At 56.3% G+C, this 19,642-nt stretch overlaps 1 protein-coding gene across 3 annotated transcripts in view; it reads left to right on the top strand.

The window, feature by feature from the left end:
* The window catches only part of TRPM2 (transient receptor potential cation channel subfamily M member 2), a 47,652-nt gene that overhangs the window by 5,339 nt on the left and 22,671 nt on the right, over nucleotides 1-19,642 (top strand). For 2 of the 3 annotated variants that reach the window (XM_036351865.1, XM_036351864.1), the window contains exons 3-12: nucleotides 253-341; nucleotides 4,456-4,624; nucleotides 6,027-6,207; nucleotides 6,622-6,788; nucleotides 7,679-7,859; nucleotides 9,310-9,371; nucleotides 10,385-10,585; nucleotides 14,193-14,295; nucleotides 17,112-17,233; nucleotides 17,489-17,842. In XM_036351865.1, coding sequence (XP_036207758.1) covers nucleotides 253-341; nucleotides 4,456-4,624; nucleotides 6,027-6,207; nucleotides 6,622-6,788; nucleotides 7,679-7,859; nucleotides 9,310-9,371; nucleotides 10,385-10,585; nucleotides 14,193-14,295; nucleotides 17,112-17,233; nucleotides 17,489-17,842 — 1,629 coding nt within the window. The remainder of the gene's footprint in view (nucleotides 1-252; nucleotides 342-4,455; nucleotides 4,625-6,026; nucleotides 6,208-6,621; nucleotides 6,789-7,678; nucleotides 7,860-9,309; nucleotides 9,372-10,384; nucleotides 10,586-14,192; nucleotides 14,296-17,111; nucleotides 17,234-17,488; nucleotides 17,843-19,642) is intronic. The other variant, XM_036351867.1, reaches the window with a different exon arrangement.

Here is a 19,642-nt window from a genome sequence, read left to right as displayed (position 1 = left end):
AGGGGCTGTGCAAACTCAGGTTGGGCCCAAGAGGAGGAGCTTCGGCAGGTTCCCTCCTCCGTCCGAGCGCACACCGGGGCGCCAGGGGTGGCTCTCACCTCGTGTGGGCGGGCCTGGGCCTCCTTTTTCCGAAGCGCCCCTTGGAGCCTGTTGGGGTGGGAACATGCGGGTCTGAGGGAGGTGAGGATGTGCAGGCGTGAGTGCTGTTGATTTGATGCCCGAGGATATCCAGGTATCGTTCTCTACCCACAGCAGGAAAATCTGAGCTCGTGGATCCCGGAAAACATCAAGAAGAAAGAATGCATGTACTTCGTGGAAAGCTCCAAGCTGTCTGATGCTGGGTAAGGACCCTCTGTCCGTCCCCACGTGCAGAGGCTGGTGAGAGCAAGGCTGACCAGGGCCTCAGCCGGGCACAGGCCCCGTATGCACCCGGGGTGCTGGGAGCCTCCCATCTACCCCAGCAACTTGCCGTGGGGAAGGAGGCTCGCCCCGCCCTGCTTGGCAGTTGAGGTGCAGAGATTTTAAGGGGCTTGTTTCAGGGTCAGATCATGGTCACTCCGCGATCATGGGTGCTTGGACCCACTGTGGTCGGGGCTCCACGTTGCCCACCTCGAGAAGAGCTCATGTCCCCTCTGGAATAGTGTCATGGGGCTCGGGGACCGGAAGGGGCCTCGGGGAACGTCCACAGCTCAGACTTCTGAGAGTGGGGACGGGTAAGACCACCAAGGCTGCTTCCGTGGGCCCCACTGTGGCCACTTTGCCTCGGAGCTGCCGGAAGTTGCTCTCCTGGCCGAGGGCTCCCCAGCAGGGTGCCCCTGAGTTGTGTAAACCTGAGGGCATCTGGGGAGGGACCCCACACATTCCTGTTCCCGGGAGCCCTGGAGTGGCAGCCCTTGTTTTATTAAATTTGTTGGGATAACGTGGGTTAGTAACGCTGTATACATTTCAGGCATTATGCAACTTTATAATTTGACATCTCTGTACTCTCCGGTGTGCTCACCATCCAAAATCTAATGTCCTCTGTCAATGTGTATTTGACCCCCTTTGCCCTCCTCAACCTCCCCTCTAGGAACCGCCATACTGTTGTCTGTGTCTGTGAGTTTGTTTTGCTTTGTTTGCTCCTGTGTTGCTTTCTGTTTTATATCCCGTGTGTGAGTGAAACCACATGGTTCTTGTCGTTTCCCATCTGACTTACTTCACTTAGCACAGTACTCGCAAGCCTCATCCATGCTGTGGCACATGGCAGAATTTTTTTTTTTTTTAAATATATTTTATTGATTTTTTACAGAGAGGAAGGGGGAGAGATAGAGAGTTAGAAACATCGATCAGCTGCCTCCTGCACACCCCCCACTGGGGATGTGCCCGCAACCCAGGCACATGCCCTTGACCGGAATCGAACCCGGGACCTTTCAGTCCGCAGGCCGAGGCTCTCTCCACTGAGCCAAACCGGTTTCGGCCACATGGCAGAATTTTATCTTTTTTATGGCTGAGTACTATTCCATTGTCTATATGAAACATGGGCACCAAGCTTATGGTTTCAGAGGGTTTTTTGTGAATTTGACCCCAAAGGCAAGGGAAGTAAAAGAAAAAACAAACGAACAAACCAGTCAAACTAAAAAGCTTCTGCACAGCGAAAGGAGCCATCAACAGACAGAAAGGCAACCAACCGCAGGGGAGACGATATTTGCAAACAACACCTCTGATAAGGAGCTAATATCCAAAATACATAAAGAGCTCATACCACAAACCATATAAAACAAACAATCTTATTTAAAAATGGGCAGAGGATCTGAACAGACACTTTTCCAAAGAAGACGTACATGTGGCCAATAGATAGATGAACAGGCGCTTCGCGTCACTAAACATCAGGGAAATGCAAATCAAAACACACCTGTGAGCAAGGCTGTTCTCAACACGGCAAGAGTTGGTGAGAACGAGGAGAAACGGAACCCTCATCCGTTGCTCGTGGGAATGTAAAATGGTACAGCCACTTGGGAAACAGTAAAGCCACCGTATGACCCAGAAACCCTTCTCTGTTGGTATTCCTTGAGGACGAACAGAGCATGGATTCTAGGTTGTGTTTCCCTTCCAGACACCGTAGGCTGTGCTGTGCCACAAGTGGGCCACACTCTTTCTTACTTCTTGTCACCTGAAGAACTCCTATCTATCCTTCAAGGCCTGATGCCGCCTCTGCCATGGAGCCCTCCTGGACCACTCCCCAGGGAGTAACCTCTTGACCTCTGACCAAGGCAGGGTCACTTCTTACTCCCCATGATGGACAAATAGCATCCAGCTCACATTTGCTGAATAATATGGGAGGAGGCGTGTCCTGGGTGGAGAAGATAGAGGAGGATTATGACTCGGAGTCAGATGTGAATGATCACTGGTTTCTGGGATGCTGTGATATGCCCAGGGTGTTCTCACTAAAAGTGCCCCATGGCTGTGTGGGGCTTTACACCCTGGCTTGGCTCCTCCTCCTCAGATAAGAGCCTCATTTCTCCCAGGGGGTCCTAGGGCAGACCCCGAGTTAGGGAAAGTTGCCACCAAGCTCCAGCTGACAGCTTGTGGCTGGTGCCCTTGAATATACTTGGTGCATGGTCGGAGTTTCAGGTTTACCACACATTCTGACAACAGACTGCAGGCTTTGCATTGAGTTCTCCAGTCTTAGTTATTTTAAAATAGGTTTATAAAAATAGCCTGGGAGGGAACGTGTGATACACAGGAAGGCTTCCCGTATAGGAAACATGGGTTTCAAAAACGTTTTGAAGACTGTAATCTGGTTTCTAGTTTGTAGGGTTCAGGGGTGCCACCGATGGAACCCTGGAACCTTCTTTCCTCTGAACTCTGAACCAGTGGAGACACATTGACAGGGTTTGGTGAGGGCTGGGGGGGGAGACAGGTTGGATTTGAGGCAGAAATGGAGCTTTCTGCTCCTGTGGTGCTTCTGTCCACTTCGAAGAAGTAGCGCTCAGTATGCGTTTGGTTCTGAAAACTTCCAGAAGCCCCTTTATTAATATGGGGGTCGATGCAAGGAGCTGCTACAGGGAGATCACAGGTAGAGTGGCCTGTTGGTGCAGGTGTTACCTGAGAGGGTGTTTGTGTGTGTGTGTGTGTGTGTGTGTGTGTGTCTGCCTGTAGCAGCTTCGTCAGACTGCAGGCAGCGCCCCCAATGGGGGGAAGGGGTGCCTCCCACGGCTGCTAGCAGAGATGTTCCCGTTTATGCCCATCTAGGCCAAGCGCTGGGAGCCATTCTGACCAATTTCTGGGTCAGCGGTTTCCGTGTGGTTTCCTGCACTGTGTCAGGCTTGGAAACGCCACGTAGATTGAAGCTCTTATCTCGTCAGAGGGCAATGGTCAGAGGAGGGAAAGGAGGCAGCTTGCCTCAGGCTGACTGTTAGAAACATAAGGAAACCTGGGGCAGCCTTGGGCCAGGGTATGGGAGCTCAGGTCCTCATCCCGGCCCCTCTCTTCCCTGCCTTGGCCCATACGCTGAGGAGGCCACACGTGTGTTCCCAAAGGTCCCTGCGAGTCTGAAAGTGCCTTGCGTCTGCCGGAGGGGCTGGAGGGGAGGGTCAGATGGGCCTGTGCTCACAGCCCCACGACCCCCCACAGAAACACGGCTGGCAAGGGGCCCACTTCACGAGCAGGGAAAGGACAGCTGGGGGACCAGCACACTTGTGCGTCTCTGAACCACCCTTGGTTCTCTGCCTGGTTAGATAATCTGCATTAATAAAATAACTTCATAAATGATTGCCCACCTACAACCTCATTAGACCTCCACAAATTTTGCAGGGTTGGTATCAAGGAATGTATTATTTTTCCCATTTAATGATGGAATGCCTGACATTCAAAGCACCTAAGACCGTGGTCGGCAAACTGTGGCTCGCGAGCCACATGCGGCTCTTTGGCCCCTTGAGTGTGGCTCTTCCTCAGCCTTAGGAGTACCCTAATTAAGTCAATAACAATGTACCTGCCTATATAGTTTAAGTTTAAAAAATTTGGCTCTCAAAAGAAATTTCAGTCGTTGTACTGTTGATATTTGGCTCTGGTGACTAATGAGTTTGCCGACCACTGATAAGATCACACGCTTAGCAAGTGTCAAGACATCTGTCTTGTGTCTCCTGGTCCAGCAGTCTCTCCCTGTATCATCCGGCTCAGGTTTTAGACTCTTTCTTTTGGTCTCATCTGTGTCTAGTCCTTTAGGTCATTTGTTAACAATCAGAGAGAAGGAATGTAGAAAATGTGTAGACTTGTCGTGGAACAAGGTGTAATTGGCTGGGTGGGGCAGGGGTGCCTCCTTACTGCCCCACGTGGCCAGCACGGACACTGTGGCCATGGCTGGGGCCTCTGGCTGTGGGTGCGGGTGAGTCCTGGCTCTCCGCTGGGCTCCCTCTGACACCCTCAGCGGGGAGCAGGGGCACCTCAGGGCCCGTGCTGACCGTGGTGTCTCTGCAGGAAGGTGGTGTGTGAGTGCGGCTATACCCGCGAGCAGCACTTGGAGGAGGCCATCAGGCCCCAGGCCTTCCAGGGCAACGAGTGGGACCCCAAAAAGCACGTCCAGGAGATGCCGACGGATGCCTTCGGTGACATCGTCTTCACAGGCCTGAGCCAGAAGGTGGGAAAGGTTGGTTTCCATCGCCCCGTTGCTCTTCCTGTAGACCAGAGCCCGCCACTGGTGACCCACAGGGGCCAGACGCCTGGGGTGGGAGGGGGAGGCTGGCTGAAACCCTGGGGGCACTGCACCCTCCCGGTGTAAGGACGGGGTGCCTGGGGGCTTCACAGGGTGAGCAGGGGACACCTGCTCTCAGTGTCTTTGGTCACTGCAGAGCAGGCGGGGCTGCAGCCGGGGGAGTGGCTGGGAGGCCTGGAGGCATCAGGCCTGGGAGGGCAGGGGAGCACCTGGCACAGGCACGGGGTGAGGATGTGGGACGGGACCTGGGGAGGCTGGTAGCAGAGGTGAGAGCTTCACCAGGAGGCCGAGCAGGGTGGGGCGGGATCCCAGTGGAACCTCGGACCTCAGGGTGGTCCCTGGACTAGCAGCATCACTAAGCAAGGCCTTGGCCGCACCCCAGACCTGCAGAACTGGGAGCCCACTCACCTGCGTTTCCACCAGCCTTCTGGAGGCTTCTGCCACAGCTCCTGGCACCACTGCCCTGTGGGGTCTGGTGCAGCCACTGGGTTCTGAGTCAGGTTTCTGAAACCCCTGAACCTCATAACAGCCGGGTGACACCTTTCCCCTCAGCTCCTCCGAGCTGCCAAGACCCTGCCCACGTGGCCAGGGAGGTGGAGCCAGGAGAGTCCTGGGGGTGGTGTCACATGGCCCCAGCTTCCTCCAGCCCCAGAGCTGCATCAGCACCGCCATGTGGGGTGCGCCCCAAGCCCCTGTCCCGTGGAGCTGCTCCAAGGAGATTGCAGGCTGGTGGCCTCTACCCCGACAGGAGGAGGAATCCCCGAGGAGCCAGGACGGGGGTTCTTGGGCAACATGGAATAGGGGGGCGGGCGCGCTCAGAGCAAGAGCAAGGTGTCTGGACACGAGTCTGAGGACAGCTGACCTCACATGACAGCCAGATATGGGGACTCGGGACAGGGTGCTGCCGTGAGGGAGGTGGCACTGGATGAGGAGAAGGGACGACACTCCAGTGCCAGCTAAGAGGAGTCAACGGTAGCTGCGGCTCTACAGCGACATTGGGATGGGGACCCAGGGCCTCGGGCCGAGGAGGAGTGAGAGGAGAGGGTGCTGTGGCCCCCAGCTGGGGAGCTGGGCCGGGAGGGGGGGTGAGGGTGACAGCTGGCACCGCGGGCTCCTGTCACTCCGGCTGGCCTCCCCTCCGGCCTTGGCCTCCCTCTTCTCTTTATATTCGAGTCCTGCCTGGGCACGGCCCCTTGTACTAGTTGGAGCCAGACCCAGGTGTGCGGCCCCCCCACTGGGCAGGGGCTCTTGGACATGGCTGGTGTGGGGTTTCTGGGGCCTTGGGTGGTGCCTGCTGACCCGGGGGCTCCTCTGCTGTCTCCTGACTCCCCTGCAGTACGTCCGCCTCTCCCAGGACACTCCCTCCAGTGTGACCTACCAGCTCATGACGCAGCACTGGGGCCTGGATGTCCCCAACCTGCTCATCTCGGTCACGGGCGGGGCCAAGGACTTCAACATGAAGCCCCGGCTGAAGAGCGTCTTCCGCAGAGGCCTGGTCAAGGTGGCCCAGACCACAGGTAGGCGGGGACAGCAGGCCAGACCACAGGAGGCGGGACAGCAGGCCATACCTGGCGGGTAGAGAAGTGTCTGTTCAGATTCACCCAACCTCACCTGCCTGAAGCACCTTTCTTCACCTCCTGCTGCCATCCCTGGGCTTGCTCAATGGGGCAGACGTGGCTCCCCGCAGCTCCCCGATGGTGGTGCCCTGCTGGGCATGGAGAGGAGGCCGGAGGAGGCTGTGTTAACCATGAGGTGTCGGTGAAGCGCTTCTCCGTCAATGTATCTCTTTGAACTTACACCCGAGAATGAATTTGGAAGCCCTGCAGAGACGGGGCAAGGGTGTCAGGAGCACAGGTCCCAGGTGTCAGGTGTATGCATGGCCGGGTGCACACGGGGACCCAGGGGCCTGCCTGCCCTCCGCTCCTTCCCAGGGGCCTGGATCATCACCGGGGGGTCCCACACCGGCGTGATGAAGCAGGTGGGTGAGGCCGTGCGTGACTTCAGCCTGAGCAGCAGCTGCAGCGAAGGAGAAGTCGTCACCATTGGCATTGCCACGTGGGGCACCGTGCACAACCGAGAGGGCCTGGTCCACCCCCTGGTGAGCGCACGGCCCCTCCCGGGGAGGGCAGTCTCAGAGGGGGTGCTGCTGGGAGCTTAGGGGTGCTGCCGTGGACAGGCCATCATCTGGGCACTGGCGTAAATGCACCATGGAGGGAAGAGGCTGGGCAGGAATAAAGGAGACACGGGCTCAAGTCCCCCATGTCACAGACCCTGGGGACCCAGGACAAGTAGCCAAGTTGGTTGGACTCCGGTTTCCTGCCGTAAGATTCCAGGATAGGTTCATAAAAGGTCCCTAACTTGCCACCACCGGCCACCTGAACGGCTGTCCGGATGTGAACTGGATGCAGCAGGAGGATGTGGCATGGCCAAGATCACACGGTGGTGAGCACCTGCCATTGTCTGTGGACAGCAGGGCTCTGTGCTCATGTCCCGGGCTTGCCATCATTAGTGATTATGAACGTTGTGACTTAAAGCCATAGAAATGCCCCCCCCTCCCGCCCCGCCCAGCCTGGAGACCAGAACTCTGAGATCAGCATCACTTGGCCCAAATCTAGATGCTGGCTTCCTCCTAAGGCTGTAGGGAGGACCCATTCCTGCCTCTCCCAGCTCCTGGTGGCTGACGGGTTTCCTTGGCTTGGGGCCCCATCACTCCAGCCTCTGCCTCTGTGGTCACAGGCTGAAGATGGTTATGGTGGCATTTAGGACCCAGCTGGACAGTCTAGAATAATCTTTCCACATTAAGATCCGTAACTTGGTCACACCTGCAAAGACTTTTTCCAAATAAGGTCCCGTTCACAGGTTCGGGGTGGGGGTGGGGTTAGGGCCTGAAGTCTCTCGGGGTTATTACCTGCCCCCCAGCCCCCACTTCTAGCATTCTCGATACAGAACTTCCCGTCCACGCGTCTGACTCTTCCCTGGCCTCCCCAGGGCGGCTTCCCTGCCGAGTACATCATGGACGAGGAAGGGCAGGGCCACCTGACCTGCCTGGACAGCAACCACTCCCACTTCATCCTGGTGGACGATGGGACCCACGGCCGCTACGGGGTCGAGATCCCCCTGAGGTCCAAGCTGGAGAAGTTCATTTCGGAGCAGACAAAGGAGAGAGGAGGTGAGGCGGCCCACTCCAGGGGCGCCGCGGTGGAGAGGGGAGCAGGCTGGTCACAGTGATGGGGGCACAGCTGTCGGTGACCAGGACGTCCCACAGGCGGGGCGCTTAGGGCACAGTCCGAACACACCTGGATATCTTTACACTTAGTCCGGGAGGTCATCTCCTCGTGCCCCGCGTAACCAGGGGCAGGAAGTCAGGGCAGGCCCCGGCTCTTCTGCTCACTCTCAGGTCAGAGACCATCCTGCAGTCACTTTACAAGCTCGACCTAGGTCAGAAGTAAGAAAGTGTGCCTGGGGGACCCTGCATCTTTTCCCCTGTGGGTGGGATGGGATGGCTTCTCGGACAATGGGGATCAGAGACAGGTTTCACACGTGCTGTGAGGAGGGGTGTGGGCAGGACCTGGGATAATGGAGGCTCTAGCTCTGTCCCTGGGTTCATCAGGCACTTTGAGAGCAGAGGTTCTCAAGCTTTGCTGCACATCACAGTCCCCTGGAAGGCTTGTCAGTCCCCGCCCTGGGCCCGCCCCTGGTCTGTGTGGCTGCACAGCAGAGTCCCCTGGAAGGCTTGTCAGTCACCCCCCGGGCCCGCCCCTGGTCTGTGACTCAGGTCTAGGTGGGCAGGAGCTGCTTCTAGGCTCCCAGGTGACACTGACTTGCTGGTCGGGGCGACCCTTTGGGCCCCCGGCTTTGACTGAGAGGCCCAGGTGGGAGTGTCAAGCTAGAGTGTGTGGGGCCAGTGTGACTGTGGCAGCTCTTCGAGAGCAGGTTTGCCGCTGGGGAAAGCCATTTCTAACAGGACCCCTGGCTGCCGGCTGGTGAAAGGCTCATGGTGGGGCCGAGCGTCTGGAGAGAGGACTGAGGTTTGGTCCCCGGGGTTCGGAAGCTGTGCTCCCGGGCCACACGGTGCGTCATGCCCACCTGCTCGAGGTGTCCCAAGGCCTGCCCAGACTTGAGGCGCCATGAAGGGGCTGCAGAGAAAAGCAGGGCGGTCCTCTGGCGGAGCCATCACGCGGCTCTTGAATTGCTCCCTTACGTAGAACAAGCAGACGACGTGTGACTCCACAGCGTCAGCCTTTTTTTGTTTTATTTTTTTGTTAATTCTCACCCAAGGATATTTTTCTATTGATTTTTAAGAGAGTGGGAGAGGGAGAGACACACAGAGAGAGAGAAACATCGATGTGAGAGAGATACATCGATTGGTTGCCTCCTGGGGGATCGAGCCTGTAACTGAGGCATGTGCCCTTGACCAGAATCAAACCCGGGACCCTTCAGTCCACAGGCCGACACTCTAACCACCGAGCCAAACCAGCCAGGGCCAGAGTGTCAGCCTTTGAAAGCGGCATAGCCCTGTGACACTTCCTCGCAATTAGCGTGGAGCTGCAGGGGGTGGGGAAGCACCCAGGTGGAGCGGAGCCCCACATTCCCTCCCTGGGCTCTGTGCTTCGTCCCAGGCGTGGCCATCAAGATCCCCATCGTCTGTGTGGTGCTGGAGGGAGGACCTGGCACGCTGCACGTAAGTACTGGCCAGGTGGTGAGGGGCCCCTGGGGGTCAAGTCCTGCTGCAGGTGGGACAACTGACCCAGCGCTGTTACCAGCGTTCTATTGGGTCCCTGGCAGGAGAGGGTGAGGAGCTGCCCCAGGAGATGGAGAAAGGGCAGTCCCCATGCGGCGGGCCCTCTCCAGGTGACGGGGGATGGGGCACTGGCTTTGGCCCTGGGCGATGGGTCAGTGAGAGGGGCTCCAGAGGGGACTGCAGCAAGGATGGGGGTGACGGTCCTCTGCTTCCAGGACCGGGCAGCCATGGGTGTGGCAGCTGAAGGTAACGGAGGTTCCTCAGTGGTGTTAACATGCTGCCCACGGGCCTTTACTCTGAACCCACTCCACAGTGTGTGGCTCACCTCGTTCGTGGTATCTCGGTGCAGGAATGGATATGACACCCCAGCCTGCCAGTGTGGGGCAGGAGCATAGAAAATGTCATTAAATGTTCAGTAATCCCAGGAGGTGAAAATGAAACTCTGGGGTTTCCCGGGGAGATGGGGACACATCTGGTCCCCACTCCCTCCATTCCTGGCTCCTCCTCGTGGTTTTCCCGCTCATGGCGCAGTTTCTGTTCCTGGGCAGGCATCCTGCCGCTGGGTGAGGGGCCCTTCCTGAAGCTGCGATCACACTGGGCCCCTGGGGGCCACCCCTCGTTGTCCTGGTCTCGCCCTGGGCCTCAGTGAGGGAGGGGATCTCTGGCCCAGGCGGCACCCTCTCTCTGGAGATGCCCTGGTGTCCTCTTGCTCTGGCGCTGTTGAGTGGCAGGTCTGGAGGAGATGGTGTGTCCGCTGTGCGCTCCCCAGCATCTCAGGCTTGGCTGCCTCTTCCCTCTGGGCAGTGGCTGCTGCTGCACTGACCAGTATTTTCAGTGAGTTTCACTGAAGCCCTGAGCTCTGGCGTTAAATGCTGTCAGAGATTTCTCCTTTTCAGAAAGTGTGAGAGTAGCGAGGGATCAGGTCCCGCTCACGGTCGGCCCCTGACTTGCAGACCATCTACAACGCCATCACCCACGGCACCCCGTGCGTGGTGGTGGAGGGCTCGGGCCGCGTGGCTGACGTCATCGCGCAGGTGGCCGGCCTGCCCATCTCCGAGATCACCATCGCCCTGATTCAGCAGAAGCTGGCCGTGTTCTTCCAGGAGATGTTCGAGACCTTCACCGAGGGCACGATCGTGGAGTGGACCAAGAAGGTGAGGCGGGCCGGCACGGTGGTCACCAGGAGCTGCTGGCTCCCAGGTGCCGGTGGCCTGGTACACAGGACCAGGGCACGAGGGACCCAGAAACAGAGCCCCAGGGGCCTGGGGGGGCACGGGAGTGATCTGCAGAGGGTGGGGGCTTTGAGCTGGGCAGGCAGAGGGCCCGGGGCAGGCGGGCGGCCTTCAGCTGAGGAAGCACACTGTTCCCGAGAGGGCGTGCCTAGAACCTGTCACCCGCAGGACTTCGTGCCCGGCCTGTACACTGCAGGTCGGGAGCACAGCTGTTCCGGGAAGAGGAGCTCCTGGCTGGGAGGCCAGGATGCTGGTGCTTGGCCAGGAGGGGGGCGGAGGGGTGGGGAGCCGAGGTGAGGGCAGCCAGGGTGCTGCCCGGTCCTGCTCAGCCCCGAGCCCGGGGAGCTCAGCGCCTCTTGGTTGTTCATGAAGGCGCTCCGGGGTTGACCGGACAGGGAGGCAGGCAGAGCGTGTATAGATGGGACCATCATGGCTCCCACCCCATGAGGTGATCTGGGAGGCACCTCCATGCTTCCTCAGAGGCACCAGTGGTCCTGGGCCTCTCCTGGGGACCTTCAAGTTTAGGGCGTATTCCAGGGCACACTCCAGAGTGTGTGGGAGACTTGAAGGCCTGGGAGGGAGGTACAGATGGGCGAGAAGCTTCAAGGACCCCTTATAGACAGATGGAGTGGGGCATTCACTCTAGACCAGGGGTCCTCAAACTACGGCCCGTGGGCCACATGCAAATACAAATATTGTATTTGTTGCCGTTTTGTTTTTTTACTTCAAAATAAGATATGTGCAGTGTGCATAGGAATTTGTTCATAGTTTTTTTTTAAACTATAGTCCGGCCCTCCAATCGTCTGAGGGACAGTGAACTGGCCCCCTGTTTAAAAAGTTTGAGGACCCCTACTCTAGACTGTAGGGCAGGAGTCCTCCAATACTTAGAGGCTGTCTGGCTCAACTGGGAGCCCTGGGTCACTTGGAGTGGACTCAGAGGCAGCCATCTCCCCAATCCAGATCTCAGGGGGCCCCAACAAGCCCACAGCCATGACCCCAGCCTCCAAGAGTGTGAGGGAGTGTGGCTGGCTCAGCCCTCAGCATCCCATGAAGCCCATGGCCAGCGGGGTGAGCTCAGGGAGAGCGCCCTGCACGCTGGTTCCTCTGGGCATGTTGACTGCTGTCTCGGGGTTGGGGGTCAGCCATCCTGAGCTCACATGGTCCCTGTCTCCTGGCAGGATTCTCAGCGAGGGCCCTCAGTACCTCTCTGATCCCCGTTTCCCTGACAGCAAGGTGGGGCTGCAAAGTCATCGGGTCTATATCCTTTATCCAGCTCCATGAACGATGGGCCAGGCTGCAAGAATTTCTGGAAATTCAGTCCTACGTGCCTGATGTATACTTTCCAGGGCAAGTCTGTGGAGCAGGGTAGCCCCCACTGTGCCTAATTTCAGGCCACATGGGCGGTCATGCCCACCAGCCAGAGACCACAGGGCACGTCGGAGAGGATGCCCCCCTCGGGAGCCATGGGGTGGGGGGCGGGTGCTGGGGGTCTGGGCCCTGGCGGGGGCAGAGGCCAAGGCAGCCAGCTTTCTGTGGATGGGGGCAGGGCCCTGCTTCGGGCTTGTGGTGGCGCAGGGACCTGTTCTTGTCGGTGCTTCCTTGGCCTCAGGGTGACCTTATTCGACGTGGATGCTCTGGAGCCTGTTTGCCGGTGGGCAGGTCGGTTTGTGAAGACTGAAGTCGGCTGTGAGCGTCCGCTCGGTTCCCCACGGAGCCATGGGGAATGGCGGGCAGGCCCAGGGCCTTTCCTCGGCTAGTTTATAAATTATTCAGGCAGTTCTCAGAACTGAATCTCACCCACCGTGGTCCAGAGGTGCCTGTTTTTTTCCACTCTTCCTTGTGAGTCAGGCCCTGAAAATGGCACTCATGTAATGCAGTCTCAGCCATCCAGGGGTGGCCCCTCATCGTTACTCTGGTTCGAAGGAGGGGACCCCCAGCTTCATGGTCATGAATAGTAATTCAGAGCTGCGGGTTTGCTCAATGGTTAGAACATTGGCCCGCAGACTGAAGGGTCACGGGTTCGATTCTGGTCAAGGGCACATGCCTCAATTGCAGGCTCGATTGCTGGCCCTGGTCAGGGGGGCGTGTGGGAGGCAGCCAATCAATGTGTCTCACATCGATGTTTCTTTCTCTCTCTGTCTCTTCCCCTCCCTTCTACTCTTTCTAAAAATCAATGGAAAAATATCCTCAGATGAGGATTAAAAACAACAAAACAAACAAAAACCAGTGATTTCATTCAGCAAATCCCAGAGCTGGGTCTACCCTGTGGCGGGCGGCAGCGTGAGCGGGTGGCCTTCTCCCCGACGCTGCCCCTGGTGCACGTGGACACCAGCCACGGGCTCTCACCTGGGGCTCAGCCGGCACCGAATGACCGTGTGTCGGGAGGACACACTCACCCTCTCAGCTGCTCTTGTCTGTCAGATAGGGACAGTGGTACTTAAACTCGGAGGATGGGACAAGAGCCTTTCTGCAAAGTGCTTAGTTTTCGTCTCCACATGCACACGCCAAAATGGTAGCTGTGATGTGAACCGAAGGCGGTTAAGTTCAGGAGACACTTTGGCTGGGAGACGATGGGACTGGGAGGCCAGGGGTTATTTTGGAATTGCCATGAGAGCTGTACCCTGAGAGATAGGGAAGGTTGGGGTTTTAGGGGTGGAGGTGGGGTATTCGAGGGTGCCTTCTAGGTGAGGAGTGGCTGGCCCGGGAGCATGAGCAACAGGCTGGACGAGGAAGGGGAAGGAGGGAGGCCGGGTATGGTCGGCCTGAGGGCCTGGGGGTAGTGTCTGAAGCTTTGGGGGCCATGAAGGACCCATGGAATGTGAACTCTGGCCTCAGGGTGAAGGGGTTACAGGGAGCAGCAACTGGTAGCAGGCAGGAAATGATGTCATAGACAGACAGGTGATAGATAGATGATAGGTATATGTCTGGTATCTATCTATCTATCTATCTATCTGTCTGTCTATCTATCAGTTCAGCCAGTTCTCAGAACTGAATCTAACAGTGGGTTCTGAGAATGGGCTGAATAGATAAACAGATAGATACATAGATAGGGTGGGTAGGTTAATAAACATATAGATTGGTAGATAGGTAGACAGGTAGGGTGGGCAGATAGATAGGTGGATTCATAGATGGATAGGTAGGTGAATAATTGGATGGATGGATGGATAGATAGGTAGATAGGTAGGTAGGTAGGCAGGTAGAGTGAGGAACAGCAGGGCCCAGGTGGGAGGACCAAGGGGAGAAGTTGTAAGTTAAGCAACACCACCTCATGGGCAGCGTGGACACTCTTTACACTGTGGCTGTGTTTTCTACACCACAGGCCACTCGCAAAGATCACGTATTTGGTCCTTAAGCCTTCATCTTCACTGTCCAGGGCGTGGGGAGTCCAGGTGGTGGTCCTGGCCACACAGGCAGGCAGGACTCATGCCCAGCGCTCTGGCTCTGAGTCCGGGCCTCCATTCTCCGGGTGCCCCAGGAGGCAGGAGGCCCGCTCATCACTGGGACCTCACTTGGGGAATGCTTGTTGCAGATCCAAGACATTGTCCGGAGGCGGCAGCTGCTGACCATCTTCCGGGAAGGCAAGGATGGCCAGCAGGACGTGGACGTGGCCATCCTGCAAGCCTTGCTGAAAGGTGAGAGGCCGGCATGGCAGGGGCCACGGGGAGAAGCTAGAACAAGGGTGTTCAGGCCCTGAGTTCTGGTGGGTTGGACACACTGGTCGGAGGGCGGCTGGCAGGTGGGTGCTCATTGCTGACGTTGGGGTGCAGGCGTCTTTCTCAACTTGTCTTTTTAACTAAAATCTGAGCGTGGTAATTTATCTCTTTGTGGTCATCCTGGTTTCTCATAAAACCTCAGGGTAAAAAGAAAGAACCTTGGAATTCCCACTCCTGACTCCCCACACTTGGTTCCATGCTTGAGCTCCCTGCCCCCCACAGCAGAGTCAGCACGCAGGGGGTCCTCATGACCGACAGAACTCTGGGCATGAGTCCTGACTCTCCTTGGTCCGGCCTCTGCCCTCTGGCCACTCTTCCCAGGCCCACACTTCCCTCTTGCCTCTTCTCCCTCTGCTGGGGAAGTGAGTACCTCCCCGTCCTTCCTGTCCTCTGGCTCCACATGGCTGACGCAGAAGCTCCCATGAGACAGTGTCAAACGTGACCTCTTTCCTGGACGTCCATCCACTCCATGCCCCTCCGTGACCGAAGGCCTGAATGTTGCCCATAAAGCCTCACCTAACCAACGAGATGGTTAACTTTAGACTGGACACTTCGGTGTAAAGGCCTTTGTTCAGAAAGATTCTTGCTGGGACAGAGAAGAACCGGGGAGAGCGGGTCCAGCAGAACCAGAGCTGCTCCGTCCTGGCGGCAGCAGACCAACGGGTGGGGCTGGAACAAGGAGGCGCGACTCACTGCCTGTCTGTCTGGTGGAGGCGGGTCTGAGGGTGTCCCAGCACAGACGGGGTGCGGAAGCATCGCGTCTGTCTGTTCCCTGCCTCCTTCTCCTACGGGACCAAAGGTCCAAGAGAGGGACACCAGGCAGCTCATCCCTGGGGACATCCCAGGCTGCTGTGGCCTTCAAAGGCCAAGACAAAGGGTGGGACACTGAGTCTGCCCATCGGTGCCCGGCTGGGAGAGGAAGGACCCTACTCGTGGCTCAAGATGGACCCAGGGCCCTCGCTGGTTTTGTTCCGTGGATAGACAGTTTCGGCCTGCAGACTGAAGGGTTTCAGGTTTGAGTCTGGTCAGGGCACGTGCCTGGGTTTCAGGCTCAATCCCCAGTAGGAGGCGTGCAGGAGGCAGCGGATCAATGATGCTCTCTCATCATTGATGTTTCTATCTCTCCCTCTCCCTTCCTCTCTGAAATCAATAAAAAATGAAAAAAGGTGAACCCCCAGGGAGGTGGGGCACCAAGTCCCGGCAGCCTGTGACGATGCTCAGAGTCAGCAAAGCTAGTGCTGTGGTCGTGGTCCCCTCTGTGCAGGTGCTGAGTGGGAGGGGCGCGTGCACGCCCCAGGGCATTGGAATGTTTCCGTCTTGATCGTGGTGGTGGCCATGTGGTGTTGATAGCAGTAAAAAGCCATCAAGCTATGCGTTTAAGATTTGCCCACTATAGAATTCCGTTAACCTCGGTGAGAAGCTTTAGCGAGATGATGTTGGCGTAGCCCCATGTTGTCACAGGTGTCAGAACTCAGTTCCTTTTTGCTGCTGATGTTATTCTGTCAGGAGCGGTATTCTCTCACCCATTCATCTGTTGTTGGGCATTGTGGCTGCCTCCAGTTTGGGGCTGTTATGAACACGCCCATTTTTTTTCATTTCTCTGATCCATGTCTAGGAGTGGAATGACGGGTTCTTTAGGGTGAGTGTATGTTTAACTTTATAAGAAACTGTCAAACCTTTTCCAAATATGGTACAGTTTACCTCTGTGCAGCCTTGCCAACGTGTGGCATCTATTGTCAGCCCTAGGCTGCAGCCACCTGGTGGGTGGGAGGTGGCCTCGCCCAGTGGTCCCCTGACGACTAACGGTGTGAGCGTCTTTCCCTGGGCTTGTGGGCCATGTGGATAGCATCTTGGTGGACTGTCTCTCAGATCACTTGTCCATGTTCACTTGGTTGTTGGTCTTTTCATTTTTGTGTTGTAAGAGCCTTGATATATCCTAACACCAATCCTTTGTCAGATATAGGTGCTGGGATATTTTCTCTCGGCTCCTGGTCGGCTTTTATATTTCCTTCAGGGTGTCTTTGAAGAGCAGAAGGCTTAAGTTTTAAGGCATTTTAATTTACCAACTTGTTCCTTTCATGTTCATGTTCTTTGCACCCTGAGAAATCTGCGCCCATCCCACTGTTGCAAACACTTCCTTCTGTTCGTCATGGCAGCTCTGAGGGCACAGCTCTCATGCTTAAGTCTATGATCCACCTGAGTTAACTTTGTGTGTGGTGTGAGGTAAGGGTCAGAGTTCTTTTTTTTTTCTTCCCCAAACAACAACCCATGTTTTAAAATCTTAAACCCGAAAGAGAGAACATAAACTACTTGGGCAAAATCCTTGTACTGACCTGGGTGAGGTGGTGGTTTTGTAATCAAGATTGAAAAGGAGTGTGACGGTGACATTTTAGTGTGAACGTGGAAGTGCCCACCTTTTGGAGACTGGAGACTGTGTGTTCTTTCAACTTAGGGCTTGACCAGGAGGTGGACTGGGCAGGGGAGCTGGGGGAGCCAGAATGGCGACCAAAACCCCAAATCCCTCATTTGAACAGTGGAAGGAAAAGCTTTTCTAAAGGTGTGTGTGTAGGGGGAGGACTTTGCAACGGAGCCCTGTACTTGTTGAGTTAAAATCACTGAGCGCTGAGGTTGGTGCCCAGCCCTGCCTCCCTGGCTTTGTTAGAGGGCAGGGTGCTGATGGGCAGTGGCTTTGAGGTGCCGCTTGAAGCCTGGGGTGCTGGGTTTCTCACCTGCAGCCTCTCGGAGCCATGACCACTTTGGCCACGAGAACTGGGACCACCAGCTGAAGCTGGCCGTGGCGTGGAACCGTGTGGACATTGCCCGGAGCGAGATCTTCACAGATGAGCGGCAGTGGAAGGTATGGCCTCTCGGGGCTGCCCTGGGGGTGGCGAGGGGAGGGGGTGTCGCTGGGCGCACAGGAATCAGGCCATCGGAGCAGGATGGCCTTTCTAGACCCAGCCCTTCCCTTGGTGAGGGTGGCCCAGCCAAGTTTCTCCTCCCCAAATTGGAGACCACAGTCATCCTGTCCAAGGGAGTTGAAGCCAGGATTACGGGGGGTGGGGGGGGGCAATGTCCAGATGCAGGCCCCCCACCCCATGGCACTCTCTCTCAGCCTTCAGAGCTGCACCCCATGATGACGGCCGCCCTCATCTCCAACAAGCCCGAGTTTGTGAAGCTCTTCCTGGAGAACGGGCTGCGGCTGAAGGAGTTTGTCACGTGGGACACCCTGCTCTACCTGTACAAGAACCTGGACCCCTCCTGCCTGTTCCACTGCAAGCTGCAGAAGGTGCTGGCCGAGGAGCCGGAGCGCGTGGCCTGTGCGCCCGCCCTGCCCGCCGTGCAGATGCACCACGTGGCGCAGGTGCTGCGGGAGCTCCTGGGCGACTCCACGCAGCTGCTGTACCCCCGGCCCCGCTCCAGCGACCGGCCACGGCTCTTGCTGCCCGTGCCCCACATCAAGCTCAACGTGCGTGCTGGTAACGTGGCCCCCGCTCGGCGTGGCCTGCATGCTGGGCCACTGCTGTGTACTTTGCGCTTTCTAAAAAAATAGTTAGGTTATATTTTTATTAGAAAAGAAATACACTCCCTGCCTTCCTCTGCTCAGCTGCCATAACAAAGTACAGCAGACTGGGGCTTACACAGCAAAAGTGTGTTCTCCCACAGCTATGCAGGCTGGAAGCCCGAGACCATGGTGCCAGTGGGCTGGTTTAAGTAAGGCCTTCCTTCCTGGTTGCAGACGGCTTTTCTTCTGCTTGTGTCCATCAGGAGAGAGTGCTCTGTGCGGCTCCCTCTTCTTATAAAGACTCTAATCCTGTTGGGTTAGGGCCCCACCCATATGACCTCATTTAACCCCAACCACCTCCTTAGAGACCCTGTCTCCAAATACAGTCTTTCTGAAAATTTCGAATGATACACAAGGTTATGTAAGGAAAATGATCCCCACTGTGCCCTGGACCCCCAGTCCTGCTCACTGGCGGTAATTGGTTTTCTGGGTGGGCTCACAGACAGGTCAGGATATTCCACCGTGTCTGTGTGAGGTGCCCAGCACCGCCAGGAGCGGGTGTTGCTAGTCTCATCCTCATCTGTGTTAGCACGGCGCTGTGTATCTCGGAGTATTGGTCTCCTGTCATTGAGATTTCACAAGCGAAGCCTCAGTGCCGTTTTGTCAGTTTCCCTTTGAGAACAAACTGCTCTTTGACCTTCAGGCATTATTTTAATAGATTTTCTGATAGTGAAATGTTTTTATTGCTGTTTTGACTCTCACCTTGATGGCAGTGTAAGATGTGTTTAATATGACACTGGATTCTGCTGCCAATATGTTCAGGGTTTTTGCATAAGAATGTTTAAGGCTTTGATTGTGCTTTTATTTTGGGGGCTGTCTTTGTCAGGTTCTGGTACCAGTTCCGTGTTAGTCTTGTAGAATCCACTGGCAAGCCTTCCTTCTTTCTCTGCTCTGGAGCAGTTTATGTGGCCGGAATTCACTGCTTCTTACAAGCTCAGCAGACTCCCCTGGAGTCCGTCGGGGCCCGGGGCCTTTTTTGGGTAGAAGCTCTTCATTTTCTATCCTGATGATTTCTTTGTGGCATTGATGGTGGTCCTGCAATCTGTCTGAGATCAGATTGGTGTTTTTTTTTTTCCTGCTAGAAAATGACCCACTTCTTTTAGGTTTTCGCATCTGTTCGTTGTCCCAGGCAAGCTGTGCCTGGCCCCCGAGAAAGACGTGACTGTGGCCGAGATTTACGTGTTTGCGGTTCTGCTCTTCGTGATTCCAGGGTATTTAAGCTACCCTGTGGGAAGGTGCTTTAAAAAGTCCAAAATGGAAGCTCACACTTGACCATGTCTGTAATTTAAGAAGATAAACTGATTTTTTTTTTTTTTTTTATAAAGATGGGCATTTGGGAAACTTCCAAAACCACTTACAGAAAGTGCCGCTTTGTGTGTGAGATGGACGAAGTGAGCTCTATCTCTGGGAATTGTTTCCAGGCTGTCTGACCAGCAGGGAGCCTGTGTCCCTACGTGGCCTGAGTGTGTCTGCAGCCCAGGTGCCTTCCTGTTCTCACAGACCCTCAGCGTCTGTTCAGCAGCCTTTCCTCCTTGCTTTCTCTGTTACAAGACACGGTGCGGGTCCCTGAGGAGCTCATAGCCATGGCTCTGGCAACAGACCCTGTGGTAGAATTTTTCTTCATAGGAAGGGGCTTGGATGGGGTCAGGTAGGACTGAGGAACCCTGAGCTGCCTGGAGTGTAACAGGATCTGCAAATGTTGGT

This window comes from Myotis myotis, unplaced genomic scaffold (genome assembly GCF_014108235.1).
Source record: "Myotis myotis isolate mMyoMyo1 unplaced genomic scaffold, mMyoMyo1.p scaffold_m19_p_2, whole genome shotgun sequence".
Lineage (NCBI taxonomy): Eukaryota > Metazoa > Chordata > Mammalia > Chiroptera > Vespertilionidae > Myotis > Myotis myotis.
Note: the sequence above shows the minus strand (reverse complement) of the source record. Positions and strands in the feature narration are given on the sequence as shown.